This window comes from Python bivittatus, unplaced genomic scaffold (assembly GCF_059951505.1).
Source record: "Python bivittatus isolate LINGU-HERP-01145 unplaced genomic scaffold, Pbiv_v1 ctg000200_np1212, whole genome shotgun sequence".
NCBI lineage: Eukaryota > Metazoa > Chordata > Lepidosauria > Squamata > Pythonidae > Python > Python bivittatus.
Window position 1 is genome coordinate 13,882,730 of NW_028277040.1, and position 15,123 is coordinate 13,897,852.

Here is a 15,123-nt window from a genome sequence, read left to right on the forward strand (position 1 = left end):
CATACAGATCTTAAAAATGTTAAAAAGGAACATTTTCCCCATCCTCTGAAATGTTGAAGAAGATACATTCATTTTTCTGTTCTGAACAAAAAAACTAGGATATTGATGCTGACAATCCAGATGACTTATTTTATCTGTTCTATTGATTCCTGACATGTAAAAAGTAGATTTAGAGAAAAGGACAACAATTCCTAACCATTTGTCATAACTTCAGAATAAAATGAATATCTAAAATCATACAGATTCAAAGGGAAGACTGTCTAAATGAATACAGCTATAGGTCAAATTAACTTTTTACTGTATGTAAATGTTAACAGTTGGTATTATCAATCAGATTGCAGTGAAATAAGCTATGGGGAGCAATTAACAACTAACAGTATCTTCCTATTATTGCATCCAGGATATTGAAACATGAAGATTTAAGCTGTCATGATACTATAAGAAATAATTTCAAAAACTTTTGTTGGGTTTTGTTTTGTACAGGGACCAGCAGGAGAAAGAGGAGAACTAGGTCCTCCAGGTCCTACAGGCTTTCAGGTGAGTCTTTTTGAAAGCAATTTTCATGATAACCCCCCCCCATCCTTTTGGGTTGATATTCCTTTGAGTAAAGCAAATATAATAAAACATCTGCCAAAATAATGACCACCATATTCTTGCTTAAATTTCTTCATAACAAGTTCAGTACAAAAACATTATGTTCCTTTTAGAAAACATTGGAGATCTTAAAAAAGAGCAATATTCATAAGCAGAAAAATAGCCATTAAACTGGCCTCTTAATGGGCTTCCCCATTTGTATTTAGTGTACAGATGCATTCATTTTCTGGGGCAGCAGGCAAATTTGGAAATTAGGGAGTCTATTGTGAGCACTCTCATAAAATGACGGGCCTAGTGGATCTGATCCGTCATAAATTTACACATGTACCTGGCTAAATTTACATGATTGTTCCTCACCACATCCTCTGGAACTGGAACACCCCCAACACCACCAGTCTCTCTCTTTTTTTTTGTTTTTGTTTTTGAGCAGATGGGCCCACTTGCAGACAAAGGACTGAGCTATGAGTTTTATTTTCTAAAAATATATGTAGGTTTCATGCAGAAACAAACATGATGCTGGATGTGGTGCTTTGCTTTGCTGCTTATTTCTATAATCAGCCATGTTAAAGAAACAATATTTGATTTCCACTGGAACAAGATTGGGGACTGTGGCCATAGAAGGAGTTTTGACTGATTCCACCTGATCGTTAGTGTGACAACCTGCAAGCCGCAACATTCTGTATAGCAAAAGACATTTTCTCCCTTTCTCTCCTTCTCATAGTGACATACCAAAGCCAAAATATTCTCAATAAACAACACCTATAAAAATTAACCTCACTGATCAAAATTAGAACTGAATGGGTTAGGTTGCTGTCCTGTAACAAACATTTCAATGTTCATTTTTTTATCTGGAAGAGCTACTTGGCCAAAAATAGAGCAACCCAGTAAGTTCTTCAGTCTAATATATAATGACACTGATTTCCTCCTTGCAAGAAAATATTCTATCTGTATTTGGGTTACCTGTGAATTACTTTTTATACTCAATTTAAAATACCACTGAAGCAGTAATTTCAATACCTTGTATAGTCCAATAGATATGCTGACCATGTGCTTTGTTTTCGCTTTATTTATTTCCTTGTAGGGTTTACCTGGTCCTCCAGGCCCTCCAGGGGAAGGGGGAAAGCCAGGTGATCAGGTAACTGCTTTATAATGGTTTTGTTTGGTTGATGAAGTTGGTTGATTATTTTACCTATTTGTAACTCATTCATATCTACAATGTGAAAGACAAGGATATATTTCCACAGCTGGTTTTTTTCCCCTTAGAAGTTGCTATGCTTTTGAGAGAATCCATATTGTAGTTTTGGGTGGCCTGTCAAATATGTACAATATGTAATTAACTTGTCCAGATCGCTGGGGAAAAGCAGAATATGTAATTAAGAATCTGGAATATCACTATGTTTTCTCCTCACAATTACAGAAAACCTATCTTCCTTCCTTCCTTCCTTCCTTCCTTCCTTCCTTCCTTCCTTCCTTCCTTCCTTCCTTCCTTCCTTCCTTCCTTCCTTCCTTCCTTCCTTCCTTCCTTCCTTCCTTCCTTCCTTGGAAATGTCAAGTAGGAGACATTTTTGTTGGGTTTTTTTTTTTTTTTGGTTTAATTACTTATTTTGCTTCCTATTTCCTTGGTACTAAGACAGTCCTTTGCTGAAGAAAGAATTCATCTGGCTGTAGGAAGGAAGGAATTTGGGAGAAGATGTTTCAGCAACTAAGAGCAAATCCCCAGAGTCCCAACCTAGCAATCACCATGATGACCTTTCTTCCTGTGCAGTTGTTCCTACTGCTGAGCAAGATACAGAGTGCTTGTGGTTCAGCTTCTTGCTCATGAACATGTTAGGCATCTCCCTCTTCCCTGTGCTTCAGAAAGGCATGGCTGGAACATTGTGGATCAGGGCCCTTTGGGTGTCTAGGACATCTGGGCAACATGCGTCTTAGTCATCCCAGGAGCTCTCCTCTTAAGTCCTTTGACATGTTAGCACATTAGCTAGATATCCATCTAGGAATGCCCTGCCTCCTCACCTCCCCCACATTGCTGAGCTTTTTTTTTTTTTTTTTAGACTGAAATCATAGCACATTTTCCAGGGAGAAGGTCCCATTACACTGGGGAGCTCTTATTAATGGGGACAGACACAGCATCAGTAATAATATATGGCAGTAGCATGGATCCTCTCTGCATAATTTCTTGCTTGCCCTTTTTGAGTGACACACACAGTACCAACAAAGCCTGCCTATCTATCTATCTATCTATCTATCTATCTATCTATCTATCTATCTATCTATCTATCTATCTATCTATCTATCTATCATCAGTACTTTTGGGATATTACACTTAACGTTGTTTCTATTGCTGCTTTTGTGCTGTAATTCTGGAAGATCTGTGATCATATGTCTCTTTCTCTACCCATTGAAATTCCTGATCCTAAACAAAGGATAAGTGTTTGCAAGATGCCAGTGTAGTTGGTCTTATACAATATTCATGAAGAGGAACAAGTGAGAAGAACCCACAGCTTACTGTCTCCTGCACTGTTGCTATAATTTTTAAATCACCAATAACTAGTCTCTCCCTCCCTCCCTCTCTCGGTATGTAGCTAGCAATAATTTGTCTCTCTTTTTAATAATTGTCTTAGGGTGTTCCCGGTGATCCTGGAGCGCCAGGGCCCTTAGGTCCAAGGGTAAGTTTGATTTCTTAATAATGACATTCCGTAACAAATTTTCTGAGTATTTTCTAAATCCAGTTTTGGAAGAGAAAGAATCGTGAATATTATAATAGAGAGTTACAGAAATCTCTAAATGGCGTTGCATACATTACAGTTTGAATTCATTATGATGTGCACATTTTCTCCAGTGCTGTGATAAGCAAAAAACAAACAAAAAGAACCTATACAACATTAGATTGTGCAGGCTTTGAGTCCATTCATCTGAAATATTTTGAATCTTTGATTTTTCATTCCAGTGGGACTTTATTCTGTATCAGATTCTAGAACCCCCTGTGTTTTCAGTTTGTTTCTGTTTATTAACCTGTATGTTTATATTGCTTCACATAGTCCTGTGCTATGTACATCCCACTGTACATGCAATTTTTGGGTGCTTGTCATTCAGGTACTAGATTGACACAGACCCACTTAGCTTTAGAGATGAAAGTTTATTGGAGGACACCACAGTAATATCTGCAACCATGCGATGTGTTGCAGTTTTAATGAGTAACAACACCTCCACAACTTATGACAATTAGGAGAAACTCTTAGGTTTATATGAAATGTGAGACCACTGTACAAAATCTGCAATGTAAATAGAGATAGTAACTCTGGGCAGTTGGAGCTCTCAAGTGTTTTGATCCAGAACTTGGCATTGGCCATTTTGGCTGAGTTGGATGGAGTTGAAATTCAAAATATATGAAGGACATCAGATCACTATCCCTGAAAGAGGAAGGGCAGACAGTTTTGAATATTCTGTAAAAAAATGTTGCCAATGTCAGCAGGTTGATCTTTCAACTGATTTTTGTAAAATTCATTTCTAATATGTATGGAATGGGTTATCTCTTGTTTGATATAAAAATCACAAACGTTTAGCCAATACATTTACCGTCACTAAATTATTTTAAATGTTATTTCCAGGGAGAGCGTGGCAATCCAGGTGAAAGAGGAAACCCAGGATCATCTGGTCTTCAGGGAGAAAAGGGTATGGCTGGTGGTCAAGGTCCTGATGGTCCAAAGGTAAGGAGTGCCCATATATAAGTGGGTGTGCTTGTCTGCGTGCACCATATGTCTCCATATATAGAGAGTGGATGATGCTGAAGAATGCTTATAGTAATATTCATCTAACTGAGTAATAAAATAGAGGTAAGGACAACCTTAAGGTGATCTTGACTCCTGGCAACTGCATCCATGAAATCTTTTTGACAATGTTACAGAAGCGGCTTGCCATTGTCTTCCTCTGGGATGTTTTTCCATCTTCCCAGTCTAGCCAACATCCTGGAATTCCTAGGTGGGTGTCCACACAAGGACCAAATCAATAGCTAGAGTCAGTCAGTGGACCTCATTAACTCCATCTTGAAATGGTTGACAGGTAGCATTTGACATATATGGAGTAGAAAATAGTACTTGGCATATGTGGAAGTTAAATGAATTTGGTAGTGAACCTGGGATTATGCCAAGACAGATAGCACTCCTTTTCTCTCTTAAAAGGCTTACGAAGTAGGAAAGATCCAACTTTCTTGAGGCCATGTTGTTAAGCTCTGCTAGCCCTGGAGAAACTATTTTCGTTTAATCATAACATGAAGCTTGCATTGCAGAAAAAAGATAAGCCCAGTTACTAGAAGACAGAGGGGATTGGTTTTTTAATTTAAAATATGAGAGAGGGATAAAACAGAACTGTTTGAGTTTTTTTTATTTTTGTTTTTGCTTATTTACTAGTATGGACAAAATATATTTCACAGAACAGAGTTTCTCTAAAGAATATATCAATGGGACTATATGAGTGAGGGTATTTTGAAGCATTACAATCCTTTTTCTATAGACTTATTTTCCACTACATTTGTTCCTAATTTTATTTGGTTAATAAAAGGGCTAAAAGGAAGGGAAAGAACTCAAATTTACGCATACCTTGGGAGGGTATGAATTCACAACATCTTTGACATCTTTCAAGTGTTAGGAGACAGATCTAATTGAGCTCTAATTGAGCTCTATTAAAACCCATTCTGAAGTAGTTCTGTTGAGCAACCACATTCAGACAATGAAACATTTGTTGAGCCACTGTTTATATAACACTGTAGCATTACTATTTATGGCTGGTGGGCTGTGTTTTTGGTGGGCCACAAGTTGAAGATGTCTGAATTACTTTTCAGTTTAGGATAAAGGTGACTCCTTATGGTACATCCTAACATGACATTCTTGTGTTCTGGACATGGGGAAATGCACTCACCTAGAAAATACAAGAAGGGTCTGTCCAAGAAATAAATAAATGAGTACGACCACAAATTGGTTACCTCCCCCCAAATTACCTCCCACCCTTTCATTTCCCTTTCCTTTTCTTTCAGGGTAATCCAGGCCCCTCGGGAACCCCAGGGGATCAAGGCCCTCCTGGTCTTCAGGGAATGCCTGGAGAAAGGGGTCTGGCTGGAACCCCTGGCCCCAAAGGTGATCGGGTAAGCCTTTTAGAAATATCCATGAGTTCTCCTTCCCATAGGAAGACATTTTTTTCCTACACATCTCTGTATAATTGTTTGTAAATGACTTGAATTTTCCTTATGCTTTTTTCAGGGCAGTGTAGGAGAAAAAGGAGGCGAAGGCACAGCTGGCAATGATGGGGCCAGAGTAAGTGAAAAGTCCTCTTTTTCTGCTAATAGTGCTGGGTCTTAATGAGAGATTGTAGCTAATAGTGTATTGCAGCATGTTTTTGATATCAAAGTGTTAGTAAATCAGAATTGATTTGTGGGAGAGTCTCATGTGGTGTAAACATATTATTTTTAGAAGCCAGATATGCCATTTGAAGGCAACAGAATCCATTCGAAATAAAGTTTTGTTGTGATCCATTGGGGTTCTTAGCTCTTATTCTAGTACAGAGACTTTGATATGTTTAACATCCTAAATATCAGTGGACCAGTTTGGCTTTCTTTATTGAGGAAAGGAAGAAAGGGAAAAATAAGATCTTGTACAAACCATGAAAGTTTGCTTGGCTTACTGGAATGTATGATTGTCTCCTAGGGACTCCCAGGTCCATTAGGGCCTATTGGCCCTGCAGGTCCGGCTGGTGAAAAGGTAAAACAATTAGTGATATTATTGCAATGGGTTTATTATTATGTTATAGTATAACCATTCAGGACTATACATGATAATATCTCATAGCCTTTTTTTACTTAAGGGTGAACCTGGTCCTCGAGGTTTAGTTGGCCCTCCAGGCTCCCGTGGAAATCCTGTAAGTAGAGAATCCCATTGTCTGTATTTTCATAAGTTGGATGTTGGTATTGTTATTATGCATGATGGCAATTGTTTTCACTGTTTTTTCTTCTTTCCACTTATTCATTCATTCATTCCTTTCTTTCTTTCTTCTCTTTCTGTAAAACTGCTAATTGAATAAATGACTGCTGCCTGTGGATTTATAAAAAGGACATCCCATTTTGAATGTAATTGTATAATATTTAAAAATTACTGCATATTTTGCTTCAGTTAAATTATATATTACATCAGCATAATTCTATATACCATTTTCCAAGAATATGATTGATAAATAAATAAACAAACAAACACCCACCCACATACATATACTGAGTCTTTCCAACTCAGATTTCCTGTCCTAGCAGTTACAGAGTTCCAGTTAGGTGGTGGTGGTGATGGTGATGATGATGATGAAAACATTTAAATATATTAATGAGAGTGTGTCTATATGTATGTAGGTGGGTGTTTGTTTGTTTATTTATTTATCAATCATATTTATATAGCCGCCCATCTCACACAAGGTGACTCTGGGCAGCTTACAACAATAAAATAAATAAATACATAAAAACATGTATAAAAAACAGTAAACACACACATCAGCTTATTTTTTACCAGAATAAATCCAATTTATTTATGAAGTTATATTATAAAAAAATGGCATGTTGTGTCCTCAAATATATGTTTTTAATATTCTTTTGGAACCCATTTTCCTTTGTTTCCTTTTGCTCAGGGTTCCCGTGGTGAAAATGGCCCTACTGGCCCAGTTGGATTTGCTGGCCCTCAGGTGTGCAGTTTCTTTGAATTACCACATGTTATTTCAGCGAGGGAGATCTTGAACTATTCTGCGGGATTCTTAAACACGAGGCGCATGCTAGGATTTTTAAAAATAGCATTGATATCAGCTAAAAATAACGTTTATAGCATAGGCTGGGATGAGATGAAAGAACTGGGCTGGTCATTTCTCTGAATGTTTCTAGGGTCCTGATGGTCAACCTGGTGTGAAAGGGGAGCCTGGGGAGCCTGGGCAGAAAGGAGATGCTGGATCCCCAGGACCTCAAGGTCTTGCAGGTTCTCATGGTCCACCAGTAAGTAAAAACAGCACTGAAATAAAATTCTGCTTCCTATCATTTTTTTTGGGGGGGGGCAACTGAATATTTATCTTCTTTTTCTTATTCCCACTCAGGGCCCTTCTGGGGTTCCTGGACTCAAAGGAGGCCGTGGTACAAAAGGACCACCCGTAAGTTGATTGAGTAAAGTTCCTATGAATACAGTGCTAGCTTTTATTCTGATTGGGTTGTTTATGACTTTCTTAGCATCGTGGTACATTTCAAACATGATTTTTAAGTCTTTATATGATAAAGAATGCTTGTCAATATAGTACATAATTGTTGCTAGGTTCCATGTATGTATGTTTCTTTATTTCTAGGGTGCTACAGGTTTTCCTGGATCTGCTGGAAGGGTTGGACCCCCAGGACCTACGGTAAGTTAGATGTTTAATTAAATATGTTACAATAAAAAAAATCATTAAAAACAAGCATTTTAAAACAATATGAACATATTGAAGATCAGATGATTTTTTAATATCAGTAGTACAAGCCAATGCCATTTTGTATTTAAATAATACAGAAGCAGGAAACTTGTAGTCCTCCAGATGTTGCTGAACTACAACTCCCCTTCATCAATGGCAAAAATAGAGGGATGCTGGGAATTGAGATTCAGGAACATTATCCGGATCAGAGGTTTCCAGCCCTTGAGATAATATGTGAATGTGTTATAACAGATTATGAATTATATGGGGAAGATTTTTCCACCACTGCTCTGCTGATGCTCTTAGGCCAAGGCATTGTCTCTCCTACACTGCAGGATTGTCATAAGACTAAAAAGGTAGAAACATGGGCATCCACAGATGGTGAGTAAAAATCTGCAAGTTGGTGAGCATGGTGTTACAACTGGAGTGGAGTTTCACACTGTGCTCAACAAATTGCAGTTCTTTAGCCCTCCTTGTGTATGCCCTTAGGTGGGAGGATGATATTAATATAAACAGTTAAAGTTGGAGACCAGTGCTACACAATACATTTCTTGTAAGTTAGAAGATGTTGTAAATAACATGCTGTTTCATCTGGAAGGAAATTCTACTTTGTGTGCATGAAATACTATATATATTTAGAGGCTGGATGAATTCTATCACCTGGCTCAAGACAGTACAAAGAAATTATTGGGACTCTAAAACTTTGAGGACTATCTTGCATTTAAAGCAAAAATAACTGTCCTATGTGTACGATTATACTGAACAGTAAGTAAGTCTTTATTGCGGTTTTTGACCAGCTTGAGAAGATTTCAGTAAAGAGATAAGAAGCAATAATATTAAAATCCAAATTAAAAATTATAAGATTAAAATTAATTACATGAATGTTGGGACCATTCACGGAGTTGTATTTAATAATACAGGAAGTATGCAGGAGATACATTTCAACAGTAACCTAACGGCAATCTACAGGTAGTCCTTGCTTAACGACCACAATTGCAACAGGCATTTAGGTCGCTAAGTGATGCAGTCATTAAGTGAATCATCATGTGACTGGACCCAATTTTATGACCTTTTTTGCAGCAGTTGTTAAGCAAATCACCATGGTCGTTAAGTGGATCACATGGTTCTTAAGTGAATCACATGATTGTTAAGCAAATCATGTGGTTCCCCATTGATTTTGCTTACTGGTAGCCGGCTGAGAAGGTCACAAATGGCGATCACATGACCCCAGGATGCTGCAACCATTGTAAGTGCGAGCTGGTTGCCAAGTACCCAGATTATGATCATGTAACTGCGGGGGCACTGTGACAGTCATAACGTTGGGGATTGGTCGTAAGTCACTTTTAGCACCATCGTAACTTTGAATGATCGCTAAACAAATGGTCGTTAAGCAAGGACTACCTGTATTACATGTTCAGGGTATGTAATATAGGACCATGATTATTTCCTAGGAAAGCAAGATGGAGAAGATACTAAAAATAAATAATACATTTTGCTGAGGCTTAGATCAGGGTCTGGATCTGATCAGCATAAGAATGGAAGACTGCTGATCAGATAGGAAGCATCCTAGCTATACTCTTTGGAGCAGTAGTACGCTGTAAATGCAATAAAGAAAAGAAATTATATCACTATCTTGTCCAGTTCTAACAGAAGTTTTTGTATGCAGGGAGCTCCTGGTCCAGCTGGGCCTCTTGGTGAACCAGGCAAAGAAGGTCCTCCAGGTGTTCGTGGAGATCCTGGTGCTCATGGTCGAGTAGGAGATAGAGGGCCAGCAGGACCACCTGGCAGTCCTGGAGACAAAGGAGACCCAGGAGAAGATGGACAACATGTAAGGGGGTGGGGGCTGGGAAGTAGGGAAAAGTATATGCTTGCAATAGAAATAAGGAAAGTTTTCATTCTAAATGATTTCTTGTTTCTTTCAAGAATTTAATCATTTATATACCCTTAGAAGTATATCAAAATCATCTCATTACCAGGAGCTACAAAGCCTACAGGAATATATTTTTATGGCAATGCTTCTGTTCTATGACATAGCTGCCCCTTTTGTTTCCTAACTTTGTTAACTCTCCTTTGCCACAACAGCCCCTCCTTTCTTCTTTTCCTGGTTTTTTTTTTCCTTATTCTTTCATGCATCCTAATCCACATGTCCCCAGGCTTTTTTTAAAACATGAGGATTCTGTTTTGGAGCTAAAGGAAATAACATAACAAGTGTTGGGTGGGGTTACCATATCTGAGCAGACAAATTCTGGACAGCCTCTGGACAGAGTTGGAGCTTTCTGTATTTCTTTGCTGCTCTCTAGATGGTTGTCTGGTTTTTTTCTTAGCCCAGATGTGATAGCCCTGATGTTTGGGAAAGAGTACAGAGAAACCTTGATGCCAACTCAAAGGTCAAAGGGTCATAGAACCTTTGTCTTCAATTTTTTTTTCCTAAATCACTTCTTTAGAGCAGTGGGAACTGAAAACATATTTTATAGCTGAAGCTTTCAGTGGCATCACACTTTCTCACATTTCTTGATTGGCTCAGATGCTAAACTATGAGACCCTGGTTGAGTATAAATGTTAGAGGTTGCTAAGTGAGCCTATTTGTTACTTATATATTCCAGGGTCCTGATGGCCCCCCAGGTCCAGCTGGAACTACTGGGCAGAGAGGCATTGTAGGAATGCCAGGCCAACGTGGAGAGAGGGGCATGCCTGGCCTGCCAGGTTCTGCAGTGAGTATTGCCAGAACTGGCATTTTAGACTACGCATTCAACCCTGTTTTACATCTGCAAGACTGTAGCTATGGTTGACTCCCATTTGAACTGACCTAAATCATGTCTGATTGTTTTGCTATATATCACTTCTGTGGATTTAAGTATTGACATGGTCTCTCTTTTCATGCCAGGGAACTCCCGGAAAACAAGGTCCAACAGGACCACCAGGGGACAAGGGTCCTTCTGGGCCCATAGGTCCTCCAGGTGCCTCTGGTCCAGTGGGTGAAGCAGGACCAGAAGTAAGTGGTTTTTCCTAGGCCATTTTGATATAAGAATGTAACAGTGTTGATATAAGAATATAACAGTGTTATGGATTCAAATAACTGCTGTGAATAAATGTAGGAATTTCCATAGCTTCCATAGATATATTTCTTTCACCAAAAATGTATTTTTATCACTTTGATCCTTAAGGAAGTCAGTCCCAGGTGTGGGCAAGTTTTTTCTACTGAAGGTCTCAGTAGAAGTATTGAGGGTGATAATCTGTTAGAGGCTACAATGTGGTTGGAACTGAAGGAAATAGTGGGGAAGAGCTAAAAGTGGCTGGTAGCATCCATTCCGTTTTGGACATGTGGTTTCTCCCCATCTTTCTGGCATTCAGTTTTTCTCTCCTTTATTTTTGGCTGAAGGAAAAATTCATATAGGTGTTACTCACCTCTTGCATTTGAGCTTTGAAATTAAGCCGAGAGTTACCGGCTGTCCATTCCTGGCCTAGGCCATAAAGATTAGGAACTTGAACAAGAGGCCAGTGTAATTGTTTCAAAAATGGCAAGTACTGTAAACCATTCTCTGTTAGTGTTATAATCTAGTTGGTTTTAGTAGTTTCAAAAAATGCAATTAAAAAAAAAAGATTGCTGCAACAAGCAATTACTTTGTTAAGCAATTTTCATGAAATAGCAATATGAATATTGCTTTTGATAAGATATTATCAACACATATTTAAACTGCAGTCATTGGAGCTTCCTTTTGTATGTCTGTGGTCATTCTGTAATTTCCAAGCCTTTTTCAAAGGCAATCCCATATATAAAATACAGTTTTAAGACGTGTCTGGTGTCACATTGAATCCACTTTTCCACTTCTCATTCAACTTAGGGTCCTGCTGGTAATGATGGGACTCCTGGGCGAGATGGAGCTGTTGGTGAAAGGGTAAGTGGGTTTAAAGTGGCTTAAAAACAACAAAGTTGTTGTTTTCTTGTTGATCTAGAGTCTTATATCACACTTTATACTTCAGTCTTTGAGAAAAATCACAGTCAAAACTCTTAATGAGAATGGATGCTTTAAAGCAGACCCAGTTTTAAAACTGAACAATGTGTAATATAAATGTATCTAGTCTAGAATACAAACCCAAGGATTTGTTCTGCGGCTACATGAGTATAACTTTAGTAAGGACAGGAGTGAAAAGATGATAATTCACTATGTCACATATAAGATGTTGGAAGTTAAGCTAAGTTAGCAGAAGCGGGGCCTGCAATAAAATGCTGTTTTTGCTGTTGTTGTTATCACCATTATTGTTAATAAAAGTTCTATGCCTCTCTACTCCCAATGGCTCAGAATGGTGTAGAAGTTAAACCTGAGGATTAAAAATAACAAAACAGTAATAATCAATATGCATTGTAATGTCACTGATCAACAGGGGTAGATACCCAAATCTAATATCCCCCAAATGCTTTCTCCCAGAGTCAAGTTCTTACTTCTTCATAAACACTCATTAGGGAGGAATGGTTCTTCTATGTGAAGGCAAATTGATCTATAAGTGGTGCAAAAATCTTGCAGTGTAGAGTGCTCCTCTTCAGAATGTTATCTTTTCCAGGTTCCTTCATCCCATTCTTTTTTTCTGGTGTTCCAGGTTCTTTTTCTCCAACACACACATTCATTTGTCCACTAAACATGCTTAGTCCTTATTGGACTGTTTTGCAGAATTGTTCCTGTCTCATGGTTTCTGTCCCAGTTGTATATAGATGATAGTAGTAAACAGTAGCAGCAGCAGTAATAATACAGGATGGCATCATTTTGTCTATATAAAGATCTGCACTTGGAAATGATCTATATCTGATTGTAGAACTGGAATAATATTTATTGTAGGGTGATCGTGGTGAGCCTGGACCTTCAGGACTTCCTGGTTCTCAGGGTATTTCAGGCACCCCAGGGCCAGTTGGACCTCCAGGGGATCCAGGACAAAGAGGTGAACCAGTAAGTATTGCTGTTTCCTTATTAGTTGCCTTTCACTGGCAGAACTCTTGATCAAACAATCAAGTCCCCATTATCATTTACCCTTCTTAGACAGAGTTCATGAAATAAGGGTTAAGGAATTATCTGGCCATGAAATGAGGTGGCTGATGAATTTCTGTTAACATTTACAGTAGATTTGCTGCTGTAGTTTCTTAGATGGCCTGGACCTGTCATTTGCCAAGCTGTAGTGTAGGTTCTTTATGACGGTCTTATATAAAAGGGCTGTTCAGTTAAAAATGCTGACTAAGGGAATGAATGCTCTAAGTCACAGGTTCTTAATCTGGGTTCCATGGATTTCAGGGATCTGTGAGCTTGGATGGGAAAAAATTTACAACTCCAGCAACCTTGGGGAACCTGCGTGATGGTTGTATTGTGTTTAGATGGATGTTCTTCTGCAATCCATTTTTTTTATTTTTTTTATTTATTTATTTATTTTTAAAGTGTTTTTAACAATTGTGACATTGTTTTAATTTACTTTAATCAATACACCACCCAGAGTCACGTTTGGTGATATAAGCAGTCATATACATGTATTTAATAAATAGAGGATAAATGACAAACTTTATTTTCACTAACTTCAGCTGAAATTTAGCTTTTCATTCAGTTACAGACCACAAAGAAATGTATGGCTTCTAGTCTCCAAAAATGTTTGTTCAATAAATCTCATTATCTAAAATTATTACAATGATTTATACTTTGCTAACTGCATTTGACCATAATTGGTTTCCTCTGCAATGCAACTTATGCATTTTATTTTATGGAATTAAGTACATTTTTCTGATAAGGGGCCTCTAGGTATCAACAGACTCTCAAAGGGGTCCATGGCACAAGGACATTAAGAAATTCTGCTCTAAGTGCAATAATAAATTAAACCATCTTTTCATTTCCTTGCAGGGTTCACGAGGCCCAGTAGGTCCTCCTGGTCGTGCTGGAAAACGAGGTTTGCCCGTATGTTCTCTAAAAGTTTTTTTTAATGGCAATCTTAATTTCTTGATAAATAGTTGTACTTTTGGTTAAAAATGAGCTCAATAATACAGGTTTCATATATCTTATATCATATATTTTAAAGCTAAATATAACTGAAGCTTATGAAAGGTAAATTAATAATTAAAATATATTAGTCACTCATTTTAGATTCATCTGCTCTTTAACTAGCTCTAGGTAGAAGATAAATATTCTTAAATACTCTTCATAGCCATTTTTTAAAAAAATACATGTATTTATATAGATGATAAAGCATTGCAAAAGATTAAAGCTCATAGGAAAAATGCATGATTATAGCAAAGGTGGAGACTGTCTAGAGTCTAGACAGATATCTCCACAGTACATGTCAAACCACACTTTGAACGGCTTTTTGCTATTCAATATATGAACCACACACACACATACATGTGAATGATATGCAATGTAGTAAAAAAGTAAATCATGTAGATGTTTAGAGAATGTATGTATGTTTGTGTAGGTGTTATGGATATTTATTATGGATATTCATTTAGGGAATTGGAATTATGACTCATATTCCGTTGAAATCAGTGAGAAACTGGGCGGATGGTTAATGCCTGATCTGAAAAGCATAGAAATGTGCTTAATTTTAGCTGGATTGTACCTTAATGTTTTATTTTTCAACTTTAAGGGTCCCCAAGGTCCTCGTGGTGACAAAGGTGACAATGGTGATAGAGGTGACAGGGGACAGAAAGGACATCGAGGTTTCACTGGCCTTCAGGGTCTCCCTGGACCTCCTGTAAGACATTATATATGTTTGTTTTACTCTTATTCCAATACTCCATTGGCAACTGCTGTTTTTGTGCATACATCAAGTTGTACTTGGAACTACCTCTGCCTCTGCTTCATTTATTGTGGTGGAACACTCCTTTTCTAGGTGATGCGCTCATTCACCTTTTAGAACTTCACATCCCAAAGGCTCCAGTGGCTACCTTGCAAAAAAAGTCCGTAGTAGTTACTAACCTTGACTAATTGTCTTCATCCTCAGAGTGGCATATTTATCTGGGCATAAAAAGTAAGAATACCAGTTCCTTTTAGCTAGCTATTATCTTAAATCCTTTAAAAGATTGCCTGGAGGTTTTCACCACAGGGA

The 15,123-nt window shown here is 37.9% G+C and overlaps 1 protein-coding gene across 1 annotated transcript in view; it reads left to right on the top strand.

Moving 5' to 3' along the window:
- Positions 1-15,123, top strand: part of COL5A2 (collagen type V alpha 2 chain) — a 155,860-nt gene that overhangs the window by 127,751 nt on the left and 12,986 nt on the right. The window contains exons 30-48 of the mRNA XM_088135723.1: positions 484-537; positions 1,676-1,729; positions 3,216-3,260; positions 4,203-4,301; positions 5,624-5,731; positions 5,847-5,900; positions 6,291-6,344; positions 6,448-6,501; positions 7,252-7,305; positions 7,499-7,606; positions 7,705-7,758; positions 7,948-8,001; positions 9,716-9,877; positions 10,653-10,760; positions 10,934-11,041; positions 11,892-11,945; positions 12,882-12,989; positions 13,923-13,976; positions 14,662-14,769. Coding sequence (XP_087991849.1) covers positions 484-537; positions 1,676-1,729; positions 3,216-3,260; positions 4,203-4,301; positions 5,624-5,731; positions 5,847-5,900; positions 6,291-6,344; positions 6,448-6,501; positions 7,252-7,305; positions 7,499-7,606; positions 7,705-7,758; positions 7,948-8,001; positions 9,716-9,877; positions 10,653-10,760; positions 10,934-11,041; positions 11,892-11,945; positions 12,882-12,989; positions 13,923-13,976; positions 14,662-14,769 — 1,494 coding nt within the window. The remainder of the gene's footprint in view (positions 1-483; positions 538-1,675; positions 1,730-3,215; positions 3,261-4,202; positions 4,302-5,623; positions 5,732-5,846; positions 5,901-6,290; positions 6,345-6,447; positions 6,502-7,251; positions 7,306-7,498; positions 7,607-7,704; positions 7,759-7,947; positions 8,002-9,715; positions 9,878-10,652; positions 10,761-10,933; positions 11,042-11,891; positions 11,946-12,881; positions 12,990-13,922; positions 13,977-14,661; positions 14,770-15,123) is intronic.